This window comes from Tenrec ecaudatus, chromosome 6 (assembly GCF_050624435.1).
Source record: "Tenrec ecaudatus isolate mTenEca1 chromosome 6, mTenEca1.hap1, whole genome shotgun sequence".
Lineage (NCBI taxonomy): Eukaryota > Metazoa > Chordata > Mammalia > Afrosoricida > Tenrecidae > Tenrec > Tenrec ecaudatus.
Genome location: NC_134535.1, coordinates 31951570 through 31965664, shown reverse-complemented (window position 1 = coordinate 31965664; position 14095 = coordinate 31951570). Strand labels below are relative to the sequence as shown.

The 14095-nt window shown below is 40.8% G+C and overlaps 1 protein-coding gene across 2 annotated transcripts in view; it reads right to left on the bottom strand.

Moving 5' to 3' along the window:
* FGD6 (FYVE, RhoGEF and PH domain containing 6) overlaps positions 1-14095 on the bottom strand; it is a 123514-nt gene that overhangs the window by 24966 nt on the left and 84453 nt on the right. For both annotated transcript variants that reach the window (XM_075551163.1, XM_075551164.1), the window contains exon 9: positions 387-437. In XM_075551163.1, coding sequence (XP_075407278.1) covers positions 387-437 — 51 coding nt within the window. The remainder of the gene's footprint in view (positions 1-386; positions 438-14095) is intronic.

Here is a 14095-nt window from a genome sequence, read left to right as displayed (position 1 = left end):
GAAAGAACTTTGGAGACCATCTGACTCAATCCCTGCTTTTGAAAGATGAAGAAATGGGCATCTACAGAAACAGAATTTATCATGGGGACTGAGTAACCCAAAGCAGGAACTTCTCTGACCCTAGACCATGCCGGGTCCACTTCCTTGGGAGGGGAGCTCTCCTGGTAGACCACCTAAGCCCCCGCTGGCCTCTCCTATCTCCAGTACCATTTTATTATTTATCTAGTTCCATTTTCATCTGACCAAAAGAGAGTCTGAAATAGAGGTTTGTCTTCATTTGGACAAAAGAGAGTTTAGATTTTTAAAAATCAATCTACTTTAATTTTCTGGGCTTTAATCAACATTATAAAAGATCTGCAACATAAGAGATGATAAAAATTGTGTACCTTGAGTATCCCTGTAATCTCCAGAGTCTTCCAAGAGATTCTTCAAATAATCTAGAGGGGGGAAAAAAGATTAAATTCATATTACTGAACCCAGTATAATAAGGCACTAACATGGACTGAATTTTGTTCTCCCAAACAGAATGCTAAAGTCCTAACCATCTGTACCTATGTAAGCAACCAACTTGAAATTGGGGCGGGGCAGGGGGGTGTCTCTGCAGGTGCAATCCAGTTAAGATGACGTCATTACAGTGCGCCTTCTCTGATGTGACTGATGGTTTTACAAGAATAACGGCAGGGGCATAGGAGAGTGCCGTGTGGCCATGGAAACAGAGCTGAGAGACCTGCCTACAAATCAAGGGAGGCGGAGGACTGCCAGAAACACCAGAAGCTCAGAGAAAGGCAGAGAGCGCCGCTTCGCCCCGGCACCTTGAATTTGGGTTCCGAGCCCCAAGCATGATGAGAGAACACATTTCTGTTGATTTAAAAGTCACTCTGTTTGTGGTACTTTGTTATGACAGCGTGAAGAAATGAATATAAGCACTGAGCCAAGAAACATCTATCTTTCCTATTTGGTTCTTTAGTTAGTCATGTTATTTAATACACACACGAGTCCAATGTGTGCTAACTTTCAAAAAATTCAAGAAGCTATGGCCCTGAAATCAGGACAGAGAAGTTAAAAAATGGAAAAGAGGCTGAGAAGTGCCAGGGGTCATTTTACAGAGGAGGCGTTAGATGACTGAGCTCACACAGCCTCTGTGTGGGGAAGCCAGGACGGAATCCACACATCTCCTAGTACCCAGTTCAGTTTTTATACTGCAGGCTCCCTGCCCCCACAGGAAATACCTTAATCTTGAGATCAGGTACAGGCCTGGGATAAAACTCTAAGGATACTTAAGAGATTCTTAGATTTGCTATCAGCCAACAATGCCCACAACATCAAAGGAATGCAATCCGTGTGTCTAGACTAATAGTGCTCAAAAGGGGGACAGCTGGCAATGTCTGGCGATTATTTTGTGTCCTCACAACTGAGGGCAAGAGGGTGCTGCTGGCACCTAGTGGTTAGAGGCCAGGGCTGCTGCCAAGCCTCCTTCCCTACCCAGCAATGCCCCTCAGGGAGGAACTATCTGACTTAAATGCCACAGGGCTGAGGGTGAAATACTCTCTCTGGCCTAGATGAAGATGGCTGTAAATTAGCAAGGTGGTAGAGAGTGATTTTTAAAATGTGGAAAATAATCCCTAGGTTCATAAATCTTTGACACCAAGAAAGGTCATGATTTCAAGCCAACACTTCCTTCCCTATTGAGAAATGCTGGATGGCTTCCCAACACTTACCAGATTAACCAAAACTCCCTTTCTCTGGCATTTCAAGCCCCTGACTACAGGGTTCCTTACCTACTTCTGATTGCCGCCCTTCCAGCTGTCCAACACAGGCCCTTTGTTCTGACCGAAATAAAATCGATTCTGCAGGAAGCCACACACTCTTCTTAAGAGTTCCCTAGCATCTGCCCTTCATGCTCCCTCCCTCTGCGTGTAAAAACTCTGCTCATGCTCTTCAAGGCTAATCTCCAATTACTTCTCCCGGCAAAATTTTCCATCTGAAAGGAAGATTTTTCTCCCACTGAACAATACATTACGTGGCACTTACATCTTATTATGCCTTCTATTATCTTTTTTGAAAGGTGGGTGGTTTGAAGCTACAAACCTCTCCATGAGAAAAAGATGTGCCGTCTATGTCCATACAGATTTCTGCCTTGGAAACCCTATGGGGCAGATATGCTCTGTCCTATAAGGTTGTTAACGAGCTAGAATCTACTCGATCGCACTGTGCATTATTTATTAGACTCAAAGCTTCTTGCAGGCAGGACCCATGGCTGATGCACATTTCTGGCCTGCACAGAATTTAGCAAGGGGATTTCCACAGAAGAGGCAATAAATGCTTAATAACAAAGAAATAAACCAAGAAAAAAAATCAAATGCACTGCTACTGAGTCGATAATGATTCATCAAGATCCTGCACAGGGTTTCTGAGACGGCAAATCTCGATCGGAGCAGACAGCCTGGTCTCTCAGCGAGAAGCAGCTGGTAGCTTTGACAGTCAACCTTGCAGTCAGCTGCTCCATGCCTGACCCACAGCAACGCCAGAGTTCTGTGGAGTGTGCCTTAGCTTAGGTAAGAAGAAGAAAAGGCTGACACCAGCCATAATCAATGCAGTGGGATTGAGAACATGAAGGATATAAAAGGCATGTTATGAAACTACAGGGCATTTTCATCAGGCCCAGTGCCCAAAGAGCAGTACCATGGAACAGATATAACTTCGTCCCATGTATTTTATGAAGTCATGCTCAAAGCACAAAGGGAAACTTGGATGTTCGTGCCAGCTTTCCAAAATTAACAGATGGCACAAACACACACTGCCAGTTGCTGAAACTTCTGTCTTTGAGACATTCATCCAGGAACCCGGGTGAGTCTAGACATACACACTATAAACATCAAGCACGGGCAACAAGCCATGCTAAGATACCAGGGATGACCACAGAAAGCTTCCCTGCTCCACAGCATACTCTATCTGGCTGGAGCTGTCCTGTAAGATAGATCTGAAGGCCATCTGAGTTCCCTCGATGAAGAAAACATGTCCCACCCAAAGATAAGAAAACCAACAAAGAACAAAACGCATTGACTCGCCTAGAGATGAAGACTCCCTTACATCCACTCTGACCCCACTTAGCTCCTCCAAGTCTTGCTTGTTGGGCTTAAATACTTAACCGTCTACGGCTGGATGTGAGAGTTGGACAGAAAAATGTACTCATCTAATACCATTATCTGTTCTCAGTGTATAAAGGGTTTCATTAACCAAGTCATTTTCCTTATGCCTTTAGTTAGCTGAGGGGTATGAAAAGGAAATCATGTTTACCCAGGCAACAGATTCATCGTGTCTCTCGTCTTTAAACCTTATTCTTAGAAGAGACATAAACCCATGCAAACAGGCACCTCTAAACTAAGAGTTCACACAAAATGTCCGTATTAGGAAATCCTGACCTCAGAATCTCTATGCCGAGCCCGACAAGTGTCTGGATGGTTTGTTTGTACTTTGCTTCAGTTGAGGTCTGCCAACCTGAACTTCCAGAAAATATTGGCTGGCCCAGCACAATAATGCTATTAATCAGGTTTTCACGATTTTAAAGCATCTATTGACTTCTACAATGCAACTTTCCAACCCTATCTTTCTATTATGTTTTCAAAGGGACTTGTACAGGTAGACTCTGACTTATAATGAACTGCATTTATAACCATCCCTTTTTAAAAAGTACATTCTTGATTCAACTATTGAATTGTATGACATGTGAATTATAGTCCAATAAAATGGTTAAAAATATACAAATCATCTCTTATCAATAATAATATGGAGTCCATACAATGTTACAGCACATAATTTACTGTTATCATTTGCACATCAACACTCAAAGATAAATGAAGACTGAATTTATAAAGATCCTAAAAGTCAATGATATAAGGAAACTAAAACAAAGCAAAACACCAACAACCAAATGAAGGAGGGATTAAAGTTGTGACCTGTTATTGGGAAGGAGCCCTGTCCTGATTCGGGAGCTGCCTGTCCATCTTTTGAGAAGTTTTACCTTTTCCAAAAAGGACAAGCCCTGATCCCTTCCAACAGTTGAGAACCTCCTAGAGCAGGGGTGGAAGAGCTAACCCTGCCACTTACAAGTGAAAAATTTTATGAGTCATCAATATATTTTCACAAATGAAATAACCATTATTGGAATAATAGTTTTATTTTCATTTTCAATTGTACTTCCAAAAGAGCCACACCGCAGTTTGCTGACCCCTGACCTACACCTTGACAGCAGCATGCGTAGCAGGGTGACTGATGAGCCTGTGAGTCAGACGGGAGGAGCACAGAAACCACGAGCTGTGAAACCCAGGGAAGGAAACCAGACAGACACGTCCGCACTGCTCACGGAAGATCTTTACGTGGGCCAGCCCCATCTGGGACCCAGTCTTCTACAAGAGTTGTCAGTCAAAGTTACGAGGACAAGAACAGTCAGTTCAGCTTGGCAGGCTAGACCTGTAATCTTCTGTCAACCCAAATTACCATGTTCTTTCAAAACCTCACTAATAAAATACCTCAAATGCTATTGAACTTATAGCAAAGAGCACCCTCCACCTCCCCTCAGAAAAGACAATGCTAGGGAACGCATAGGAAGAATTTGTGGATTCCTACAGAATCGATTTTATTTTGGATAGAACAAAAGCCTGTGTTGAGCAGCTGAAAGAGCAAAAATCAAAAGCAGGTAAGGAATCCCATAGTGGGAGGCTTGAAATGCCACGGGAAGGCGTTTTGGTTAATTTGGTAAGCGTTGGAAGCCATTCAGTATGGTACAGTGTATATATTAGTACACGATATTTACTCTCACTGATTTATAGAAGTCAATGAACCAGTCTGCACCTAACTCCTCCCACCATTATCATCATCATCACCCAAGAGTAACAGCCAAAAATTAACCAAAAGGGGCATGTGCAACTTCTAGGGATTAGCAGGTGATCATTTTCTGATACATGAGGCCCAGGATAAAACACGACCCAGCAAGAGTCACTGTGACAAGCTGAGACTATTTGTCTTCAACGCCATGGCTGAACTTCTGGAAGATAATATACCCAGCAACCTAAGTCAATCACAAAAGTACACATTTTGTACAATCTCACTTACACAATTATGCATTAGACCTCTAACTTCATGGTCAGCAGTTTAAAACTACCAGTCGTTTCTAGTGAGAAAGATGAGGCTTTCTAGTCCCATAAAGATTTGCAATCTTGTAACACACAGGGGCAGTTCTACTCTGTTCAGTAGGACTGCTATGAGTCAGAATTGACTCGATGGCAGTAAACTCACTTATTGGAATGGGTTTCAAAAAGTTCATGGACAAATTCCATTATCTGTCAATTTTCATTTTCCACAAATTATGTGAAGTCTTCTCATAAAAAAGGAAAATGTAGAGACCAAAGTTTATTAGTGGTTACCAATGGTGGAAGGAAAGGAAGTAGGGACTTAATAGTGATCGAAATCTCACATTAAGGGCAAGGTTGCACAACTGGTCATTATACTTGTTGCTGTAAGATGCACAGAAGAAAGATGAGGCTTTCTACTCCTGTAAAGATTTTCAGTCTTGGAAACCTAAGGGGCATTTACCCACAGTGGCAGTTCCACTCTATCCTATAGGGTTGGTATGAGTCAAGATAGAATCGATTCGATAGCTGTTAATTTGGTTGAGGTTGAGTGAGTTGTATAACTATAAAAACCCGAATAGGCAAAAGTTGTGTGACAGAGATATTTATAATAATGCCCCTCTCCGCGCACACCCCCCCCCAAAAAAAAAGTTAGCTGCTGAGGTTTCTCATGTAAATATATCATAAAATTGGGGTTCCTACCTTGGTTTAGAAAGTGAGGGTCTCATAGTATCAGGGACATCCCTAATTGGCTGAATAATGTATTGGGGCCTTTGTTCTACCTCATGGTTTGACGAGTGGTGCCTAAGGGACTTAGAACCTTACAAGCAGCTGTCCAAAACACAGCTACTGCTTTCAGTTCACTGGGATCAACAGAGGAGGGAAGCCAGTCAGGAACAGGAAAAGGTAATAGAACATGTTGCTAATCACCTCCAAGAACAAGGGACCCCTTTGCCACGAGACCAGAACTGGATAGCATTTGGCTATCATTACTGAACATTTTAATCAAAGAGTCCATAGAGAATCCTGATCAAAAAAGGAAAAGTACAAAACAAAATTCCAAATTCTCATGGTGTACAGACTTTCTAGATTTCCCTGAAAGGTAGATGAGCCCCTAAAACGATTGCCCTGAGATAGTCTTTACATTTTAAACCCCAAATAGTGCCTGAAGCCTTATTGGAACCGGCTGGTGAAAAGGGCTTGTCTTGAGCCTTGTGCCCATTTAAGAACTGTTTCCATGGTTTCATAGTGACGCACCTGCTAAAAGACTGGATGGGGACTTCTGTGGGAGTAGGCTTATGTTTGTGAGGGAGGAAAACTCAGAAAAGGTGAGAATGGCTGCAGAAATCAAAGACTAATCAGTGTCCATAAACTGAACATGTAGAAATTGTTGAACTAGCACACATGTTGCTATATATAGTCAACAATAAAACTTAACGGAAAATGTAATGATTCCGCTTCTGAAATATTACGAAACACGCATATGAGGGAACTTCACTGGTCTAAATGAACTATTCTATTTTTTAAAAGTATTTCCTTTGGTTTTTACAAATGTTTGAGTTACTTTCAGTAATGTATGCAGTTTTAGTGACGGCCTACAACAGTCTAGTGGTTGCTAATACTTATCATAGGATATATTATATATTTAAATCTTCTATTAGATTTTTAAGTCACTGTTAAATGAACTTAAGTTATTATATAAAGGCCACAGACTCTAGTTTGCCCAACATAGTCTTGGTTTATTCCTGTTGTTTAATTATTATTATTTTTTGAGCATTTAAAAAACAGTTTTATTTGGATATAATTCACCTACCATACATTGCAATTGTTCGATCATATCAAGAAGAGTTGCACAATCACCAGCATAATCAGTTTTAGTAATATATACAGTTTTAGTGTTAGCCTAAACTATTCTAATGGTGCTGTCTACTACTCATCAGAAGGATATATGATTCTTAAACATTCTTCAATTAGATTGAAGTAACTCTGGTTTAGGATAGGCTACTATGTAAAGGTCATGGGTCCTAGTTTGCCCATGATGATCTTGGTTTATACTTGTTGCTTGCATATAAATATTCATAGCACTGGTATGGTGGCACTCTCTGGTAAGGGCCTCCTCACTGCAAGGTTGGTGATTCAAACCACCCCCAGCTGTTCTGAGGGAGAAAGAGAAGATTGTCTGCTCTCATACACAGCCTTGGCACAGTCAAGTACTACATACTTCGCCCCCATAACTCTGACCATCAATAAAGAGAAGACAATTCCATGACCCAAAGAGCAGTCTAGTAAAAGATAGAGCAAGTATCAAAGTGAGTTTAACCAAATGTCAGATTTTTCTCAGACTGGAATGAAATCACCCTGGGCACCCATGATTCTGACAAACAGTACAAAGGAAAGTGTTTAGCAACCTATTCTGCTGCTAGACCTTTGTCAAGACAAGTCCCTGCAACAGAGGCATTTGGCTACTTGCCGGGAATCTGGGTCACATCCGCACCTAGAACTGGAAAGAGAATGGCATTATAGCAGCACAGAGAGAATCCAGCAGATCTAACACCTTGGACCGAAAGAGAACATCTATTTTTCCTACAGTCTACTTTGGTGATTAGTGACTGAGATCTTAAAAGCTGTGAGCAGCTTTCTGAAATGCAACTATCAGTGTCTCACCTTTCAGAGCGGAGAAGAGTGAAGGAAAAGACTAAGACTCAAGGAAACACTGAGTACAAAGGATCGCAGCTCCTCCTACTCTGAGACCAGAAGAGCTCCATGGTCTGGGCTGCTATTGATGGCCGCTCCGGAATGGATCACAATAGGAGGGTCTGGATAGAGTCGGGGGAAACAGACCAAAATGAGAAAGCTCGGACTTACTGAACTGATAGAGACAATGGAATCCCAGACACTAGCTGTTAGATACCCTTCACACCTGGATCTGGATCTACATGCCAGAGATCATTTCTCAAACAACACACAGAACCAGAAAATTAATAATAATAATGAGATCGAAAGAGCAATTTTTACCCAAATCCAAGTTCAGAAGGCAGGACAGGGCCAGAGAAAAGGACAAATGGGAACAGGGAGCCCAGGGAGGAAGCGGGGAGAGTGCTGTCATTACAAGTTGAGAGGACGGCAACCACTGACACAAAGCAAAACATGGTTAAATGGTTGGGTGGAAAATTAATTTTTTGGTATACCTCTACTTGAACCACAATTAAAAAGAGTCAAACTACAACAAAAAATACATGTATCTATCTTTTGCTGTCCTCAAAGTGAAATTCAGAGCGTCCTTCAATGATGTAGGTGGGCAGTGAAATTCAGAGCGCCCTTCAAAGATGTAGGTGGGCAACACATCGTGTAGCGAAGCCATCACGACAGCAGTGACTTTGCCACACAAGAAATCACAGCTATTTTCCTAACACATTTCAATCTTCACATTTACAATGGCGTTGACGCTCACCACTACGTTCAAACCATGGGTGATTAGGCTTTTCATTTGATCCTATTTAATGTACTAATATAGAAAATCATATAGTTCCACATCACTTCAAAATATTTTGATAACTTTATTGTAAAATGATGGGTTCCCTCTTTCATCTTGAGTATTTTCATTCTGTAATTTAAAAAACTACTCAGGAGGGGTCCCTAGGCTTCATCTGACTGCCAGAGAGAGCATAAATTTTTCAATATCACCTTTCAAACTACAACGGGCTCCAAAAACTGTGTGGGTAAGTTCTAGTATCTTCCATTTGTCTATGACAAGGTATGAAGGCCCGCCTTAAAACTTTTTCACTACAATTAAATATGAATTGTAGAACAAAAACTGAGCTAGCTACCATGGGAAGTTTGAATCATAAAATCCTTCATTTCACAAGGATTGGAATTGCCTTAAGTCAGGCAGGGCCTTTGAGTTTGACAGAAATGAAATTCCTTGGCTGAAGGCCAGCTCAGCCCCACCTTTTATCCAGTTCTGCCCTACAGAGTGTTAGAATGACTTTCTATGGTCGAGGTAGCTCTGGGTTTTAAAACAAATACTTACTAAGCAAAAGTTTCATTACTCAGGGTGTTTTAAGAATCATCAATTCGTTTTATTCTTTTTAAAAAGTTCTAGTCTGTTCGTAGCTCAAATTTATAGCTTTAGAACATTGCAACAGATGTTTGTAATATTCATTTTTCTACCAACATAGGAAATCCTGGATTTCTAAGGCCTCGAGGGAGTTACTACCATCCCTGACTAAAGGCAAAGACTACAGGAAAAAGTAATAGAATATGCTATTAAAGCAGCCTTTAATTTAACAAATGTTTTGAACAATGTCAAAGAAACTATTGCATCCAAATTTAATCAGAATTCAAATCACTGTTTATTTTTATTATAGTTTAAAATATAGACATGGAAAATTGTTTTCATGGAAAATTTTAAATTATATTTTTCATTATATTTTATCCACCACGATGCTTGCTGACTTAACTTGCTTCAAGGCCAAAATACCACCTATCTACCAATGAAAGTCCTTCTATTAAAACAAACAGTCTACAGCGTGTACCAATGTGAAAAAAAATCCAAAGTGTTTATGTGGTAGAAGGTTTTATAAGATAAATGGTGGAAGATGAAAGGAGACTTTGTTTTTCTTTAAAGCACTTTCAATATTTTATACAAAGAGCTCACTGCTATTGAGTCAATTCAGAATCACAGCACTCACATAGGATACGATAAAACTGCCCTGTGGGTTCTCAACTCTTTTTTTTTTAAATCATTTTATTGCCATCATCATTTTCAAAACATTTTCTTTCTGCTTGCGTCCCTTGGTATCAGCTCCTCATTTTCTCCCACTCCCCGCCCCCTTTCATGAAGGGCTGTAACTCTTAACAGGCGAGCCTTGTCCTCTCTCCTAGAGCGCCAGGTGGATTCCAATGGCTGGTTTTGTGGTCAGCAGCCCAAAGAGTTCCTAGAAGTACCACACAAACAAGCTCACTGTCATTGAGTCGACGTTGACCCATAAAGACCCTACAGGACTGGGTAGAATTGCCCTTGTGAGATTCAGCGACTGTAACTCTTTATGAGAATACGCAGCCCGGTCTTTCTCCCATGGAGTGGCTAGTGGTTTCGAACTTCAGACCAGGCAGTTTGGAGCCTAACATGTAACCACTTAGCTGCCAGGGCTCCCTGCAAAAAGATCTCAGGAAACACAAATCCAGCGCAGGGCAGAGGATTGAGGAAAGCAAGTTCACTTATCTTGCTCCAAAGGAAGAAGTTTTCAGCGGCAGGGTGGGGCTCCGACCCCGACCCCGGTAAAGAGTTATAGTCTCAGAAAGTACAAAGGGAAAGTCATATTTTATGTTCTATAGGGTTGCTATTGGTCAGAATTGACTGGATGGAAGAGTTGGATTTTTCTCTAAAAGAAACCATTCTATGTTAACAGTATCTTACCTGCATTCTGCAATATTCCCCAGCCCCAGGAACCATACAAGCAGGCATCTACTTATAAGAGTCTGAATGGAATCCTTAACCTTCACTGCCTGAAACTTATCAATATATCAAAGCTGTAAGAAGTTGCCTCAGATAAGGGTATAGCATCCTCTTTTCTGCTCCTGCATGTTTTGTGCATTTGGAATTATCCCAATTGCACAATGGAAATGTGCTTCCTCTCCCGGAAGCAGTAGCCCACTTAACTGATAAGTTGGCAGAGCTGTGAAATCAAGACTTAAAATCCAACTTCTCAGAATCTTTGTGGGAAGAGAGGAGCATTTGAAAGCAACAGTAGAAATATCTGGTGGAAGCAATCAACATCTCAAGAATTGAGTGTTAGAAAATGAAAACTGTAAATAAAAACTTAAAATAAACCCTTAGCGAGGTAGTGGGGAGTGGGGAGGGATGAGGAAAATGAGCAGCAGATATTAAGGGCTCAAGTAGAAGGCAAATGTTTTGAGAATGATGATGGCAACAAATGTACATGTGTTCTTGACACAATGGACGTATGTATGGATTGTGATAAGAATTGTACGAGCCCCCAATGAAATGATTAAAATAAAAGAGACAAATTGCCCATACTCACATGAAAAAAACAATATAAAATAAGGAAATAGGCCTGTTTGGAATGAATCATTCCATTTCAAATTCTCAATATAATCCAGTTTCCTTCCAAAAAAATAATAAATAAACCCTTAGCATCAACCCCATGTCCATATAATAGACGTTTCAATAGTCAATTGCACACAGGTCGCTATGGGTCGGAACCAACTCAACAGGGCCCAACAACATGTTTACAGACTTGGGCAGGGATTTACCTCTCTGATTATAACATCTCTCTAGGAAGACACCTCCAAATCCATTATCTATCTGAAATCCTATGTCGCAGTGTTGATTTGGGGGCTATAGACATTTGGGCAAATGAGATGTCTTCAATGTATCTCCTGAACACCTTCAAGGTTTCCAAAACAAATTCACATTCAATAGGAGGCATAAGATTAGAATAAGATTAATCCACTAATGTCCAGGAGTGTATGATCAGATTAAAGAAGAAATATTTAAATTGAAAACACATTAGTAAGATCACAGGGGAGCACATAAAGATTTGCGGAGTCATGTGACACTATTCTAAGACTTAAGCAGAACTGGAGTAAACAGAGCAAGTTGAATAGAGGATTTCAGGTCCAGCCAGAGGAGGGGGAAGCATATGAAATACTGGATGAAAAGGCAGAGGACAAAATGTACAATTGACTTAAGTCCTGATTTTTGTGACTCCTAAAAATCCAACCATCACCTTTCTCTGTCAATGAATCCACCATTATTGAGAGTCTACCATATAAAATGTACTTCAGTAACGGGATTTCCCAATTAAAAAATGAGATTAAACCGTCTGAAGATTACACAAAAGGCAGCTCAAAAGGAAAATAACTACCCAAGTTAATATAAACCAAACAAAAAGTTGTTTTTTTGAAGAAATTTTTAAAAACTCGTTGGTATTTCAAAATTTCTCCAATCAAAAACAAACTCAACATAAATTAAATCAAGCATATGTTTTTACTACTTACATCAGTCCTAATGTGAAATTATATATGTATATATATTTTCATGTTTCAAAATCTTGCTCTCTGCTTCCATTTAAAATCACAGTTGTTTTTTGCTACTAAAAACAGTACTTCTCTTGACAGCTGTGGAAATGGCCTGAACCACCATAGCTGGTTCATGATAGAGCCTTGAGTCTATCTGGCAGATCCACAACGTGTGCATCAGTACTGCCTTTTGTCTAGTGTATTTCCAATCTCTGCCAAAAGCAGAGGAAAGAAAGCACAGATGGACAGGACATCCTCAGATTATTTAGTTTGCCTGATGTCATCCTGCGGGGCGGTGGGGAGGCGGTGGGGGTGTGTCTCAAGTAATGGGTTCTCAGATACTCAAATAGAACACTGGCCATCCTAGAGTTAAGGGCTGGCCTACCCCAGTAGTGGTTGTCCAGTCACTGGGAAAGCTTGGAAGTCCCAAAGCCTTTGCTTAAAGGGAAGCTGGGAAATCCTAGCTTTTCAGGATTCACCTGCTCCCTCCAATATAGCACTTGGATTAAAAGAAAGTGGGAAAGTGACCCTATTTAGGATGAAAGTGCATGCACATCTTTCCTCAGGCCATGAACAGGATCAAGTACCTCAAATCTGTTTAAACTAACAATAGATGAAATCTAGAATTGTGAGAGCCCTTCAACATAATTCTAGTGTCTATGATGTGTGGGTATATAATGTGTAATGGTGAGGATGGTGCAGGACATAGGGTCACTGTGGGCTGAGCCAACTTGATGGCACCTAACAACAACATAATGTATGTGGCACAGTGAGCTATGTTTTAGACTGCTAACTGTAAGGCCAGCAGTTCAAAGTCACTAGTTGCTCCGTGGGAGAAAGACGAAGCTTTTTACTCCCACAGATTTACGGTCTCTGAAACCCACAGGAGCAGTTCTACTCTGTCCTATGAGGTCACTGTGAGTGGTAATTGATGATGGCTGTGAGCTCTTGTTTTTTTAGTATAATGTATGTATATTCAGTCACTGCACATTCCACCCACTGAAGTAAATATGCCAGAAGAACAACAGTAAATGTTGGGTCTGTATTAAGTTCTGAGACCACACTAGCTTTTTTACGATGTCAAATCATTAAACCCAAATAAGCCTATTATCTCCTTTGGGAAAATACTGTGATATTTGAATTTTAAAAGCCAATAAATAGAAACCCTTGAGTACAGTGTGTGGACTGAATCCCAAAGGTAGCGGCCAGTATTATTGCTATCGTTATTCAGGTGAACGAGACAGACAAAGCCCAGTATTCCTGTAGCTTTTAGCCCAGTGATCATAGCATAACAATAATACTAGAGAGGAAGAGGAGGAAGAGAAAGGACTTTCTATTAATAGCTATTGTTAGGTATCATGGAATCGGTTCTGGCTAAAATTGATCCTATGTATAACAGAATTTTAAAAATGCCCAGTTTCACTCCAGGCCCCTCCAGTCCACCAGCTGAGACATGAAGAAAGGGGAGGCTTTCTGCTCCAATAGAGATTCACAGGGGCAGCTCTACCCTGTCTTTTTGGGTCCCTATTAATTAGAATCAACTTAATGCCAGTAGATGGGCTTGACAGTCAATGATCTTTTCAATACTCTCCACCAACTCTGCAACTGTACTGTACCAACTCTTCACAAATAATAACAGCTGCCACTTACTTTGCCTAAAGCATTATTCTCAGCACTATGCTTAGCTTATTAATCAATTATTACCACCAACCTTTGAGGTAAATGATGAGGGACAAGATAGAGCTAAGAAATATGTGGCACTGCCCCTCTAAACTCCATTGTGAGTGATCAGGAAAATGCCTTAGGATTAATCAGATTTCCCAGGTCAAAGGAAGGAAAGGTGTTCTGAGGTAGGACTGCCCAGAGCTGAGAATGTGAATGGTACAAACACAGACATGGAAGAAGCTCAGTTTGGGCAATGT